Source organism: Mustela putorius, unplaced genomic scaffold, assembly GCF_011764305.1.
Source record: "Mustela putorius furo isolate JIRA1106 unplaced genomic scaffold, ASM1176430v1.1 tig00000145_pilon_pilon_pilon, whole genome shotgun sequence".
NCBI classification, from domain to species: Eukaryota; Metazoa; Chordata; class Mammalia; order Carnivora; family Mustelidae; genus Mustela; species Mustela putorius.
This window is the reverse complement of record NW_025421294.1, coordinates 576,756-591,211: the sequence shown is the minus strand read 5'-3', so window position 1 is coordinate 591,211 and position 14,456 is coordinate 576,756. Positions and strand designations below refer to the sequence as shown.

Here is a 14,456-nt window from a genome sequence, read left to right as displayed (position 1 = left end):
AAAACAGGAAGCTTTGAAAAGTACAAGAGAAAGCAAGATGAAATCTATTTGCAGGCGGGCCCCTGGGGACATGTGAGGCATTGTGAAGCAGGCAGTTCATACAGCTATATCCTTCCTTCTGCTGAGGAGGGCTGTGCTGCCAAAAGGCTGCTATCTGGTCACTGCCTTAACCCTCTCCATGCCAGTCTGAGAGCCCTGACCCAAAGTTCTGGGCCCCTAAATGCCCCCCACTGGTTTGTCCCCCACAGGGCCTCCAAGAGCTGGAACGGGAAGCAGAGCCATGGTGGCAAAGGCAGTGGGGACCCTTTCCAAGGAGACCTCCTCCTCTTCTATCAACTCTGCCCTCCACCTTCAGGCCTCTGCCTCAGATGAGGCTGCAGATGACCTGGTGACTCATAACTTAGGCAGCTCCCGGCTTCACCCATCTCAGAGGAGAATTTGTCCCGGAAACTCTGGATGGCTGCTTTTCCTGGACAGGTTTCCCAAAGACGGCAGCTGGTTCTTTGCTATTATGGAGTGTGGCTGCTACAAGGATAGCATCCCGATCAACCCCTGCGTGCTTACGCAGAATCTGGGAAGCATATTTGTGAAACATGGCTCAAGTCTACAGGCGCAGGTCTTTGGAACTACTCCAGCTGGCTCCAAGAAGCAGGGAGTCCAAAAGTGAAGCCAATAGCAAAAGAGCCCAGAAGGGCAGTAATTTTTTTTTTTTTAAGGAAAAAAAAAAAGAAATATAGAATGGAAAATCTTTCCTCTCCTCTGATTTTCCATCCCATTGTTAATGCTTAATCCCACAGTGAGCGAATGTTTCGCTTGCTGTGGACAGCTGTGTCCACTGAGCATGGGGCCAGAGAGAGCCAGGCCAGGTTACAACAGGGGCTGGACTTCTAGGTTAGCCAGGATTTTTAGTGGTGAGAAACCCAAGAGAGTAGAATCTGTTACTTAAACAATCTCCCCTTTTTACAAGGTTTTGGGTCAAAGAGACAAAGCTAATTCTTGGAGCATGAGTGGAGCAAGGTCTGCCTCTTTTTCCAGCCATGCCAATCATGAAAAGGGACTATCTCCTCCTTGTTACCCATGAGAAACGTTGGGTTTCGTTTTCTGGGTCTCTTCTCCAACATCACTATGCAGTCAGCCAGCCACCCATCTCTGACTGGCTGTGAATTTTGTAGTGATGAGCACATGGCCCTCCAGCACGTGGCAGACACCATCTTGAGATGACCCAGTCCTCCAGTGGGATCTGGAGCTAGTTTACAAACACACAGAGCCCTGTCACATACTCTAGAAACTCAGACATGTGCTGAAATTCCTTTGAAATGAAGAAAGGTGATGACACAAAGAGGATACCAACCAGGGGAGCACTTGGCAGGAACATGGGACAGGGAGATGGGGAAAGGGAGATGCTTCTGACACTTTCCTGGAGGTAGAAGGCTCTTCAGTGAGGTGACTGACACCTGTTCTTGTTTCAGAGATGTCTAAGAATGGAGAAGAGCCAACTGATTGACAAAATACCCTTCAACAACAACTTATTTTTTCTACAGATAGATACACTCTCCTAGGCAGCCTCCTGACCCATAGTTTGGTCTCCTGGGAAAACCAGGATGGTTTCTGCAGATGACTCATCTCATTCCCACAACAGGCCCATCTGCCACTGAAGAATATAAACTGTACATCATCTCAGAGCTGGTATTTCATCCTGCAGGACTCTTTTGTGGAAGCTGGTGGTATAAGTATGCATCCAGAGCCTAATGCACGCTCAAGGAGAGGTCACACTGAGTTTCTAAACCATGGAGTGGAACTTCAGGTGCCTGTTGAGCCCTGTATGGTGCACCATCACTGGGGTGGATGGAGGATGAGGGGAGGCATAAAGCATTGAGCAGGACTAGCTCACTGATCATTGGGCCCAGTTTGCACTACCATGTGCAATCTTCTGTACACTGGTACCAGAGAGAACCTTCTAAACCCTCAGATACCACCTGGTTCAAGAAATCCTCCAGGCCCCTCTGAGGCCCTTGAGGTAGGCACACAGAACTGCCTCTGCATCCGCAGGTCAAACCCAGCCTGTAAGCCCTTTTCCTGTTGCTGCTGTGCTCCCTGACATATCCCTGGTCTCAGAGAGATTTTTCCACCTGGTTTAACCACTACTGCTGGACCTGAATTGATGAGGTAGAAGTGGGAGTTGGTTGGACTAAACACGTATGGAAGGGACAGCAAGCATGACTCCCTTCATGTTTTAACAAGGTACATGTTTGGCCACCGGTTGATAAGATAGAAAACCCAGTTCGTGCTTAAAACCCAAGAGTAAACTCAGTGTAACGCATGCGGAGTGACCGACAGCCTGTTTGCACCCCCACTGTAGGAGACAGCAAACCCCTAGCAGGCAGGAACAGCTCCGTTAAAAGCAAGGGCTCAAGTGGGAAGTGGGAGGGAAATCAAGGTATCTAATGAGAGCGCAAAGAGGTGGGTGGAATCCCCAGGCTCATGCTGTCAGGGCTGGCTCCATGGACATGTGACCAATGCAGTCACACAGGCCCCAACTCAGAAGAGTCCTGAGTTTACCACCTTGAAATTCTTCATAATGTTTGAACAAGGGCCCTCACATTTTCATTTTGCCCCAGGCACTATGAATTATGTAGCCCCGTCTGCAGGCAGCTTCCTCCCCCTTGAGCTCAGATCACTCAAGATGGACATAAATTGACTTTCAAACCACTGGGAACTTGAAGGAAAAGAGGGGAAACACAAGTGGGTGGCAGGAAAGGGCTGGAGGGAGAAACCTCCCTCCCCCACCTCCAGAGAATGCTCATACAGGTCTAGGGAAGCTCTGGTTCCTGACCCCTCTCACCCTGTCCAGGAGCGGCCAACACAGGAAAGCCGTTTGCTTCGCAGGGGGTTCCTTCAAGGGGGGGGGGCAGGGGACATGCTACAGAGGGATTAAAGCAGGAACAGCCCTTTGGATGGATGGAGCATATCATGGGGACCCCATCAGACATACAGTGACTAAGAAGAAAAACTTCATTTCAAACAGAGAGGCTCCAACTGAAGTTGTGATTCCCCTTTCCTTCCCCCTCCGCTCTCTCTTCACCATGGGGATGACACGTGTCTGTACATTCCTTGAATTAAACTACCCAATCCTCAGCAAAATTCCTTCTCACTCTGGAGGTGGAGAAGGGGAAGAGTGAGGGGATGGGAAGAGTGGGGAAGAGTCTGGAAAACCCAAGCATTTCTAAGTAATACCAGTCATTGTCTTGAGTTTTACAAATCTCCAGCTCCCATGTGATAAAATAAAAATCCAACAAGTTAACGTGATACAGACATTTTAATGAAGGTGCTCAGTCCTTGCCCTCCATGGTCTTAGGAACAAATGGGAAACACTTTAGATGACTACTCTCACCTTGACCCAAACAAGTATTTCTAAGGTCATCAGAGGGGCTAACCTCAGAATCTCATTCATCTTGCCTGGGAGACCTGCCCTCAAATTACACGGCTCAGTCCAAGTGACAGGAGGGCAAGAGAGGAGCTATGAGAAGGGAGGGGCAGTGCTAGAAGCCTCTCTGACTCCTTTCTCTATTCTACTCATTGGCTTGTAAGAAGAGGACTATACCCAACTGTTCCTTTCTGGAATGGGAACTCTCTGCATCACCTTCGCCCTCTAACAACCTCATTCCCCAAATGGGCCTTCCGTCCTCAGATCTCCCTTACTAGCTCCCTCCTCCCCCTGCACAGTCTGATTCCACAGTGAGACAAACAGGGCAGGCTTCTCAGGGACCAGCTAAGGCCTGGTGTGAGCATAGGTGGTGCAAGGAGGAGCAGAGCAGCAGATGGGCCTGGGGCTGGCCACAGACCTACTCTGAGCCTGGGTGACCCCACTGATGAAGCAAGTAGAACGTTTCCCAGAGATTCTCCCCCCAAGGCATTAGCATAACCTTCTGAGTCCTCCCCCTCCCGTATCCCTCCTGGGGCCCACTGCCCACCTTGCATTTGAAAGGCTTTACATCAGAGTGGACGATCATGTGTGCCTTGAGGGTCTGTTTCTGCACAAAACTCTTGTAGCAGAGGTGACACTGGTAGGCGCGAATGTTGGTGTGGATCAGCACGTGTCTCTTCATGTTGGCCAACAGAGTGAACTCCCGCCCGCAAATTCCGCATTTGTGCTCCTTCACGCCCTGGAGGGAAGCAAGATTCCAAACATGCTGTGGTTAGCAGGTAACTCGCTTTCTTTCGTCACAATCTTTGCCTTCATTTTTCTCTTTGCCACACAAGTCCATGAAAAGCTTGGTGACAGATGCAGAGTCCCAAATGGTGTGGCATTAGCCTTGTGAATTGCTGTTTTCTTGAAAAGTGTTGCTTACGTACTCTTTTTTTGTTTTCTGAAAACCAGGAACTAAGCCAGAACTTTAGAGGAAAAGAAAGCTACAACTCTTGTTCCTGCTGGGACAGGGGTTAATTCTACAGTAACAGTTCTGGGCATTCATAGGATTTTGGTAAGAGCACTATGGAATGATATGTGAAATGAGTCTATAATCCATCTTTCCTGATAATGGAAAAATAAAATCTCCTCAAGTGATAACGTCATTTCTCATATGAAAACCGTTTCCTTGCCTTCTCATTAATGGACTTGAAAACCCCAGAAGAACAATTCATATGCACACTTGAATAAATTACAATTGGATAATCACCTCTTGAAATAGTCTCCTGGGCTCCTACAGGTCATAGTGACCTCTACGTGATTTGGCTATGGAGCCTCAGCTCAGCTAGCTTCTGTCCTATAGAGAAATTTAGCAGAGGACAGCTTTCTGAATTAGAAAACAGGACAGAAGGAGACTTTCTACTTTCCTTGCTGTTTATGGAGAAGTGTTTGAATACTTAAGCATCAATGCCCTCAGTTGAAAGCACTCCCAGGGACTCATAGCTTATATTATCTATTCCTGACTCACAGTGCTTTCCTGATAAGACATTTGCAAGCCATCTTAACACAAAAGGAAAACTTAGAGAATGATGGCGTTAAAACCAAGGTTGTTACAGGATTATAACAAGTTATTTAGCTAATAACTGTACCTTATAAAACACATATTATCTGGTAACCTTAGTGACCTGGGGAGAGAGGATTTCCAAGTTTAGCTCTGAGGCTCTTTGCCTATATGTCCATTTCTTTAATGTGGGCCATGATAAGAAAATAGCCCTCAGTTCTGGTGAGCCCATGGCATGCAATGGTGAGTCCAGGTCTCTGCCCAGTCATGTATTGGCTGTGTAACTTCAGACAAGTTTCGTGGCCTTTCCTGGTGATGGCTTTCCCTCATCTCAAGATGTGGTGGTGGGTCATGAGAATCAGGGACTCTTACCAGCTGGAATACTCTTGAGTCTAGATGAGTAGGTGATGAGTAGGTGAGTATGAATCTATGGTAAGGAAGAGACCTAAATTTTAATGGCCTCCTAAGAAGATGAATTTTAACAATGTGTTGCATATTCAAGCCATGAGTTTAAAATCTTAAAATTAATAAAAATTATGTTCTTGATGGGTTTTAAACATTTCTTCAGCATCTTTCTTCTCAAGATTCTATTATCCTGCAACCAAGGAGAAGAATCTACTTATCACTGGTTTTGGAATTCTCTAAAGAGAATTCAGTGTCCCAAGTAAAATTCACAGGTAGGCTGGCCTACAACTCCAGTGAATGGAAGGCTGGACACAACTTGGGGAACAAAGGAAGTGACTGTGTCACTAAGAGGATCAGTGATAGCACAGGAAGAGAGCCTGTGGGAGTTGTCAGAAGTGAGGGAGGGAAATGAGGAGAAGGGGGACACTTGACAGAGCGTTCAAGAGCTGGACTCCCGGATTCTGGGTGACTGTTCCATGCTTCAGTGCCTTCATCTGCAAGTCTGGAGCAAAGATACCCACAGGTAGGGGTGCCTGGGTGGCTCAGTGGGTTAAAGCCTCTGCCTTCCCCTCAGGTCATGATCCCAGGGTCCTGGAATCGAGCCCCACATCAGGCTCTCTGCTCAGCAGGGAACCTGCTTCCCCCCACCCTCTGCCTACCTCTCTGCCTACTTGTGATCTCTGTCAAATAAATAAAATAAAATCTTAAAAAAAAAAAAAAAAGATACCCACTGGTAGCTCTTAGAGTTGTTGACCAGGATCAAATGAGAAATAAAGCACCTGTGCCACAGCAAGTGTTCAATAAATACTACCTCTCATTGTTTGCTGACACTGTGGATTAAAATGTGTTTAGCTTCCTAATTCAAATGAGACATTTCAGATACCAGGCTGTTTTGTCCATTTTTACTTCATTTTCTACTATCTTACAGATTTTTTTTGTGTTCCAAAATGCATCTTTGGCTCCTTTTCATATATGTAGGAGCCCCTGAAATCAGCATATGGTCCTCTTTGTGGCTGAATCTCAGCACAGTTTCTTTGTTGATGGCTCCTGCATTAGGCAGGTGCCTCCTGTCCGGAAGGTGCCTTTGATAGGGCAGAAGCTGTTGGTATACTACCCACAAGGCAGCCACCCATTTCACTTCTGCTGCAGAGCCAAAACATGCCCATGTTGTGTCCTAGCCTAGCAAATGAAACTCATTATGGCAGAGTAGAGATACTATCTTGGCTGGGCAAAGTCCTCCACTGACCTTTCTGAATTAAAGAGTGCTTTAGAAACGCTGGCTTACTAGAAGTCTCTTCTGCCAATAAACCACTTGAGGTCAAAAGTGTGAGGGTAGAGGTCAGTGGGGCAAAGTTCCTCTCTGGGAAGCTCGAAGCCAACCCAAGTCAGCTTAGCAGGGTAAGATTTCTGGGATACAACTGGGGCCTGGCCTTAGTTCATCCTGCCTGACTCCAGAGCTCTGCTTGCAGTCTAGGCGGAGCTTAGATCCCTAGGCCTGTATTTCCCCCTTAAAGACCTGAGCCCAGGGACGATGAAACCAAAGCAAACAGAAGGATGCTATCTCATGTCTCCCACAAAAGACACCACAGGGCACTGCAGGCAACCAGCTGGGGACTCTGCTACGGGAAGCACAGGCCTTGCTGGACCCAGAGCCATATGCATATATGAAGCAGTTCTCACAGCGAAGGGAGAAACAACCCAAAATGCAGCCACTGCTCCAGCAGCAAAGGACCAAGAGAAGTATTTAGAAGAAGGCTCTGATGAGTATATCCCAGGCACAGAGCTGGTTTTGGGTAAATAAGCCTAAGAACACACTTGTGCTAGTGCCCTGGATGAGGTTTCCAGACACCTAATTTTAGGGTTTGGAGGAGGCTAAGAAGCAACAGCACAAGGACCTGTTCTTTCCTTCCGCCTTCCTCACCCTCCTTTCCAAACTGGCCACATTATTTATTTCGAGGCCCATCTTAGACTCTAGAAGGCTGGATGGGAAAGGACTTGCTTGCTGGTGTCTCAACCAAGGGGAGGAAAAGGTGAGGACTCAGGGAAGCAGCCCCTTGCCCCTCCAGTACTAAGCGGAGGGCAGCGAGGGGCCCCTGGCCCCCTCCACCCCTCCCCTACCCGGGGCTCTGAGCTGGCTCCCCAAGTGCCCGCCCCCGGGGCCCGCGGAGCCCACAGTACCTTGTGGGTGAGCGAGTGCTGCTTGAGGTGGTGGGGCTGCACGAACTCCATGCCGCACTCGGAGCAGATATAGGGCCGGATGTCCTTGTGCTTCATCATGTGGTTCTGCAGCTGGCTCGGGTACTGGAAGGTCTTGTCACACTCAGAGCAGCTGTACTGGATGGGGCCGCGGTGCGTGGTGAGGTGCCTCTTGAGCTGGGCCAACGTAGGGAAGTCGAGGCCGCACTCGACGCAGATGTTGTCGCGCCCGCTGGCGTGCTTGGCCTCGTGGGCCTTGAGCTCGCTGGGGTAGGCGAAGCCGCGGCCGCACACGCGGCAGTTGTGCGGCTTCACTTCGCTGTGCTGCATCATGTGGCGCTTCAGGTGGCTGGTCTGCGTGAAGGCCTTGTGGCACACCTGGCACTTGTGGGGCCGTGTGCCCTGGTGGGTGAGCATGTGGGTGTGCAGGTGGCTGAGCTGCTTGAAGAGCTTCCCGCAGCGCGTGCACGCGTGCGGCTTGATCCCGCTGTGGCCCAGGATGTGGGTGACCAGGTTGTACTTGGAGGTGTAGGACTTCTCGCAGGTGGGGCACTGCCAGCGCTTCTGCGCCCCGCCCACGTCCACGTAGTAGCTGTCGTCGATGCGCACGTTCACGTCCACTCGCTCCACTTTCTGCTTGGTCTCCTCGCTCTCCGGAGGTTCGGCTTTGCGCGGCAGCAGCGCTTCCGGGGGCTGCTTGGGCAGGAAGGTGTGCCGGCCGAAGGGGAAGGGGGAGGCCGAGGGCATGAAGAAGGGGAACATGAGCCCCGGGGGCACCTTGGGGTAGTAGGGGTAGGGTGTGGGCAGGAACGGGGCAGGGGCCGGCTGGGGCCACACGGCGCTGGGCTTCACGGGCTCCTGCTTGACGGGCTTGCCCCCCAAGTGTTCCAGGGTGCGGTAGAATTGGAAGCCCACGTTGCACAGGTCGATCATTTGCGAGTCATACTTGGGGCGCGGGGGTTGCGGAAAGAGCAGAGGGAGGCTCGGAGGGCCTTGGTTTTTGCTCTCCTCAGAGTGGAGGGAGAGAGGGGCTTCTTCCGCGGGGTGGTTGTACGGCATCTTAGTGGGCATGCTCTTCCGTTTCCGGGACCCTCCTCCTTCAAAGACCCCCGGGAATCCGTCTAGGTGTCCCGGAGGAGGCTCATACCGAAATTGGGAAAAAGGCCCCCGGAGAGCTTCTGGGAAGGGGTGCCTTTGGGGAGCTTTCCCTCGGGAAACCACTGGCTGCAGGCAGTGGGGAAAGGAGGGGGCTCTCTTCACACCCAAACTGAAGTGCACATCCTCATCTTTGATCATCTTCATTTCCTTCTGCATCCTTGGCAATTTTCCTTTAAAGAGAAAGAAACTTACTGTTTAAAAAAAGAGTCCCTTTTTTCCCCTGAAGGGTTCTGGCTATGTATCAGTACTAATTTATGAAGAGTGATGCTTGTTTACTACTGACCCTCACTTATCCTAGGGCTGTTTGAAGTATGATTTTTTTTCCCCCTTACAGACCCATTTCCTGGATAGCCCGGGCCCCCTGGATTGGGACCCTAGAGGTTCAGTCTAAATCCACAGCCACAGAATCCTAGCTGGGGTTTGGCGGGGAGGGTGTGAGAGTACACTGAACTGGGAAGAAACCTGAGAGTTCAACCAGCCATGGTGCCCACTTAAGATGAAGTTACACACACACACACACACACACACAAAATGAGGGTAGCAAGACCCAGACAGATGAAGTGGCATGCTGAAGCCCACAGCTGGTCAGGGCAGGAGTCGGAACTGGGACCCATTCTGATAGCCTGGATGGAACTGTCATCTGTTAGTGGTGACTTATATTTGTCTTTGGGGTTGTTTGTGTTCTGAAGGAACCAATTTCCCCTACCCCTCTCTGTCTTGGGGGTCTTGGCTTCTGGAGGGTGGGGAGTACTCAGGTCCACACAGGTGAAGAGATTTGCCTGCTTAACTGGGCTCTCAGATTTTCTGAGTTACCCACTCCAAGCAAGGTGTGCTGCCGGGGTATATCAAGTGGATGAGGTCAATGGGATCCAGAGAAGCCTATAAGCCCATGTCACAGAGTCCCCTTGGCAACTTTTGCATTTTCATCTTCCACCTGGAGCAACCTCAGGTGCAAATTTCCAAGATTGGGGCATCTCTAAAACTGTGCTTGCCTCTCCTCCTTTCACACAGGTGTCCGGGTAAAGGCTGACTTTCAGTGATTCCTGAGGTGCGTGACATTTCGTTGCTGAGCCGGTTACTGACTGCATCCTGGTGACTGCATCAGGTATGTGGGGGAGAGCCTGTGAGCTGGAGTGTAAACCAAGGACTCTGCTTCCTTTCACGTGTCTCCTTGCCATTTTTCTACACTCCGCATGTGGATAGTGGTAGAAAGAACCAAGTGGTCCTGACTCCACGTTTCCAGGGAGGCCCTTTGTACTGAAGTCCTCTGAGTTTGAATAGAATACCTAGGGCCCTGGCCCTGTGAGAATGGCTACATGCTGAGCAATGTAGGGTGAGGGTCCCAGGGGTGAGGGAACCAACAGCTTCTACTGATTTTCTTCAGTCCTTGATGGACCAAATGTAGATTAACAAGGACCTAGATAGTCCCCAAATTGCACATGTGTCTTCATGGGAGGATTGAAAACTGAAGCACAATTAAAACAAAATGGGTCTTTTTACATTGGATTACCAATTCCATATACAGATGAACCAACTGAGAGAAAAAATAGGTATTTGTATTATATGAATATTTGGGCATTACTTAAAACTGTTACATAAAATCATCAGAAAATGAAAAAATAATGGCATTAATCTTTGCTTTGTATTTATGTGGTGGTTTGTCTTCTTTCCATGGGTTTGGAAGTTAGTAATTAAGAGCAAGAGTTTGCTTATTTAGCACTGACCAGAATTTATTAGCTTTTTGTGTGTGTATTTTCTTGTTAAGCAGGTATTAGATAATGCATGGCTAATGAGGTCTGGTATCTCTATACCAGTGTTATATCTTCTACTAGAAAGCTACTTACATGGAAATGGATGTTACCCCTAATTTTGAAATAGAAGGTGTTTTGGTATATACATATTATTTTTGCCTTTGTTTAGTATCTTTGTTTTTAGTTGTGATATAGTCTACTAATTGAGTCACTTTACTGTATTAGAAGTGACATTTTTAATACAATACTAATTTCAAAAGCATACTTGTTTTCAGTGTTTGCATTTTATCACCATCACCCTAGTAAGGCAAAAAAACATTGTTGAACAGAGATATTGTGTTTTTAAACATCAACAGAGTTGTTGTCCCCAAAGGCAGAGATTTTCTGTATATGCATTTTAGTTTCCTCCCTATTTTAATATGATTACAATTTTCTCCTGTTTCTGACTTGTGTGTATACATAACCTATCCCTAAAACAGTAGTGTGCCTATTCTGGAATAAAATCATTAATTCAGGAGCTTTAAAAAGGCATTGAGATCCATCCACAGGCATTTTCCCAGAACTTTAAAACAGCAGTCCCCTCTGCATAAAGATCTTAAGGGATACTAGCAGTCCCTACAGAGGTCAAAGAGAACTGGATCTGCTTCCTCTCAGCCCTCTTGAGAGAGAAATCAGCCATAGCTGCTGCTAGTTATTAATATCCCTGTCTTCTGGGCACAGGGTGCTAAGGAGAAGCCCTAAGGGGTAAAAAGAAAACCACAAAAAGCAAACTCATTGGGGGTGGGGAATGTTGAAGGGAAGAACAGGGAAAGGATGTTTTCTCCAGGAGGTAATTTATCTTGAAATCAGTTGACTTACAACTCTGGCCTCTACAAAAATATTAACAAACTCCTAGAAATCCTCAGTGTGGACCACCCACAGACTCCCCTCTATTTCTAAAAATAAGTCCACAGGCATCCATGGCAGATAGGGATTCCCATTCAGGTGGCAAGAATGGATTCCCATTCAGGCGGCAAGAGAGATCTGAGTGACACAGTCATCTTGGTCAAAGGCAGACGACTGGGGAACTGCAGGCCCTCCCCTGGCCAGTAACCCATGGCTTCCCCCAGAAAACTGGCCTGTCGTAAGACCATTCCCCATTAGGATGAGCAAGACCATATGTAAAAAAGAAGAACTGAAATTGTAAAATAGCCACCTGTGGAATAGTTTGGAGCTTTGCTTTGGAGGCTGAGGATCTAGATTTGAATTCTTTGTGTTAGCAGCTATGAGGAACTGAGCAAGTTAACTTTGGGGCTTGGTTTCCTTGGGAGTTGGGATATCCCCACTAGGTTGTTGGAAACTTAAAATAGAGCATGTATGTGAAAGTGTGTTAAACACTAGATAGCATGGTACTCTCGAGGGGTAAGAAAGAGTAGACAGGAGGGGACGTTTGCTGTTGTGATCGGTAGACTGATGCTGACTGACAGCATCTCTCTTTTCCATGCTGAAGCTCTTGGTCAGCCTCTGGGTCTCTGCTTTGCAGGTCAGAACATAGACTGGACTCATTAACCCTGAGTTGATCTTGTCACAGCCGTAGATGTGAACCACACTACAACAGGCCAGTGGGTGAGGTCAGGACACGGGTATTCATTCAGTGTGGGGATTAAACTTCTGGTTTGAGACTACTCCCCCATCCCTTCTCTCTGACTGTCTTTCCTATTATGGTGATGGCAACTTACTGTTAAATGATTTGTTCAATAAATACTTATACATGTATACATTGTACATCTCTTAAGAGAAATGAAAGTCTCTTTCATTTGCAGATGTAATCTTGCAGTTTTCTGTAAATTGAACTTTTTTTCAAAATAAAAAGTGAAATTATGCATTGTACATCTCTTAAGGGATAAAAAAAAAAAAAGAGAGAACAGATGGGTTTGGTGAGTGGGGACCAAAGGGATATGGTGGCTTGTAAGGTCTTCAGCCAATCTGTGGGAAGCTGAAGGATTGCCCCTAGTCTAATATCAGAGGTCACCTTCCCAGAGACAGGAGGATCTGTTTGTCAAACCCCAAGTCTCAGATACTTAGGACAGTGCTGAGCCAACAGTGGCCAACTGACTCTCACAATTCCTGCTAGGAACTGGGTCTGTTTTGTTCACCCGGCAAGTGCCGGACGCCAAGGAAATGCTCAAGAAATTGCTGTGGGTTGAGAGAAGGGAGGAAAGCTCTTGTTTTTAGTCTCCATATGGAACTTTTCAATGTATAATTAATTTTATCTTTATTTAGCCTGCAGATGACTTTTTGAGCCATCCCTAATCAGAGCATGAACACACTCATAAGCTCTCAGATAATTATTGTGGGAGGAACTTGAAATATACATCTTGTGTGTGCTATTTCTTACCCTCCTCAGTTTCCAAGGGCTGCCTTCCCTGACCTGATCCTCAAATCAGGGTAAGCCCTACATCCTGGCTATTTCCAGGATGCAAAGTATATGGAAGCTAATGCTGGGGAGCCATCCTCAAAGTGCTTTATAAGGGTCTGCAACCCAGTTGGAAAACAGATGCCCAAAAAGGCCAACAGGCAAGAGTGACTAGAAAGACAGACCTTTGGGGGTGCCTGGGTGGCTCAGTCAGTTATGCATCTGCCTCTTAATCTCAGCTCAGGCCTTGATCTCAGGGGTGTGAGTCAAGCCCTGTAAGGAGCCTACTTTAAAAAGGTTGGGGGAGGCGTGGATCAAGAATGTGAAACCTAGACCAAGACTAAGTAGTCACCCTGTGCTCTTCCATCTAAAGAAGATATTTGGAAGGGTAGTAGCAGTCCACATTTTGTGCTGTGAAGTGAGTGTGGAGGTTTAGAATAATCACAAATTTTCATTGCTACTGTCCGAGAATGTCTCTGACTTTCTTCCTTGTATACTCAAATCACCAAGGCAAATGGACTATAAATCAGGAAGCGAATAATTTCAGGAGGAAAATACTGGGTTGATCTGTGTTAGAAGAATCTGGGACTTAAGATGTCTTTGTTCATGGGTATTATCCACAAGAGTTAGGGATGAGGAAATGGGGAATGAAAAGATTTTAAAAACAAAAATAAAATCTCCTTCTGAACCATAAGGACCAATTAGAAACGCAAGGCCTACGATGAAACCACATTTAGTTTGGGAAAAAAAAAATTCTTCTAATAATGCCCTTTAATCAGGAATTCACCTACTGCACTAAAATATAAATATTCCCCAGATAAAATTACTGGTATTTTGTGGTTCTCACTCGAATCTAAGGTCATTCCAGTAAATGGTATCAGAAGAGTCATGGTGAGTCAGCATGTCAGAGGCAGATCTGCTTACCTTAACTCCATAACACTGATTTTTGTTCATCTTGAAATTTATGGAAAAATATTCTCTCACATTCTTTACTCCTTGGAGCTTTCCACATTTCATTGGAAAATGTTACATCTTGCTTTTGGAGGCACTGGCTTCCTTTTTGATTTGAGAGAGTGGCACTTTCTTATGTGGTCTACTTGGAGCGCTGCTCTCAACAAAGATGGATGCAGGGAGGAGGTGGGCATTGAGGAGACATTTAAGATAAAGCACCAGTGCTAAGAGAAGCAAAGGGTAGGGTGTTGAGGGGGAAGGAATCAGGAAGGCAGGATGAGAGATATATGGATTCTGTTCATGCAAGAAAGTTTTGTAACATTCCTCCAAAGTGAGATGTTATTGGATCACCTGGTTCTTTGTGATTTTGATAACAAAAGAACTTCGAACCTTAGAATTAAACATTGTAATGATGGAACACTATTGTCTTAAGATATATGTAGTTGTATTGCTGAGTTCTTCATCTGTGTATATTTGGCAAATAAGAATTCAGTCTTGTATTCCTGTAATTGGCAGGAATAGAAGGGTCTCTATGCAGCTGGCAAATAAGGCAATATGTTCCAAAGAAAGGAATTGTCTGCCTTGTCATACCCTGGATTAGTGGTATACCTAAAAAGAGGTAACCAGCTACCT

At 47.1% G+C, this 14,456-nt stretch overlaps 1 protein-coding gene across 2 annotated transcripts in view; it reads right to left on the bottom strand.

Annotated features, from left to right (window-relative positions):
• Positions 1-14,456, bottom strand: part of ZNF366 (zinc finger protein 366) — a 67,830-nt gene that overhangs the window by 12,099 nt on the left and 41,275 nt on the right. For both annotated transcript variants that reach the window (XM_004764478.3, XM_013062480.2), the window contains exons 2-3: positions 7,551-8,896; positions 3,972-4,163 (exon numbers count right to left, since the gene is read on the bottom strand). In XM_004764478.3, coding sequence (XP_004764535.1) covers positions 3,972-4,163; positions 7,551-8,882 — 1,524 coding nt within the window. In that variant the 5' untranslated portion in view covers positions 8,883-8,896. The remainder of the gene's footprint in view (positions 1-3,971; positions 4,164-7,550; positions 8,897-14,456) is intronic.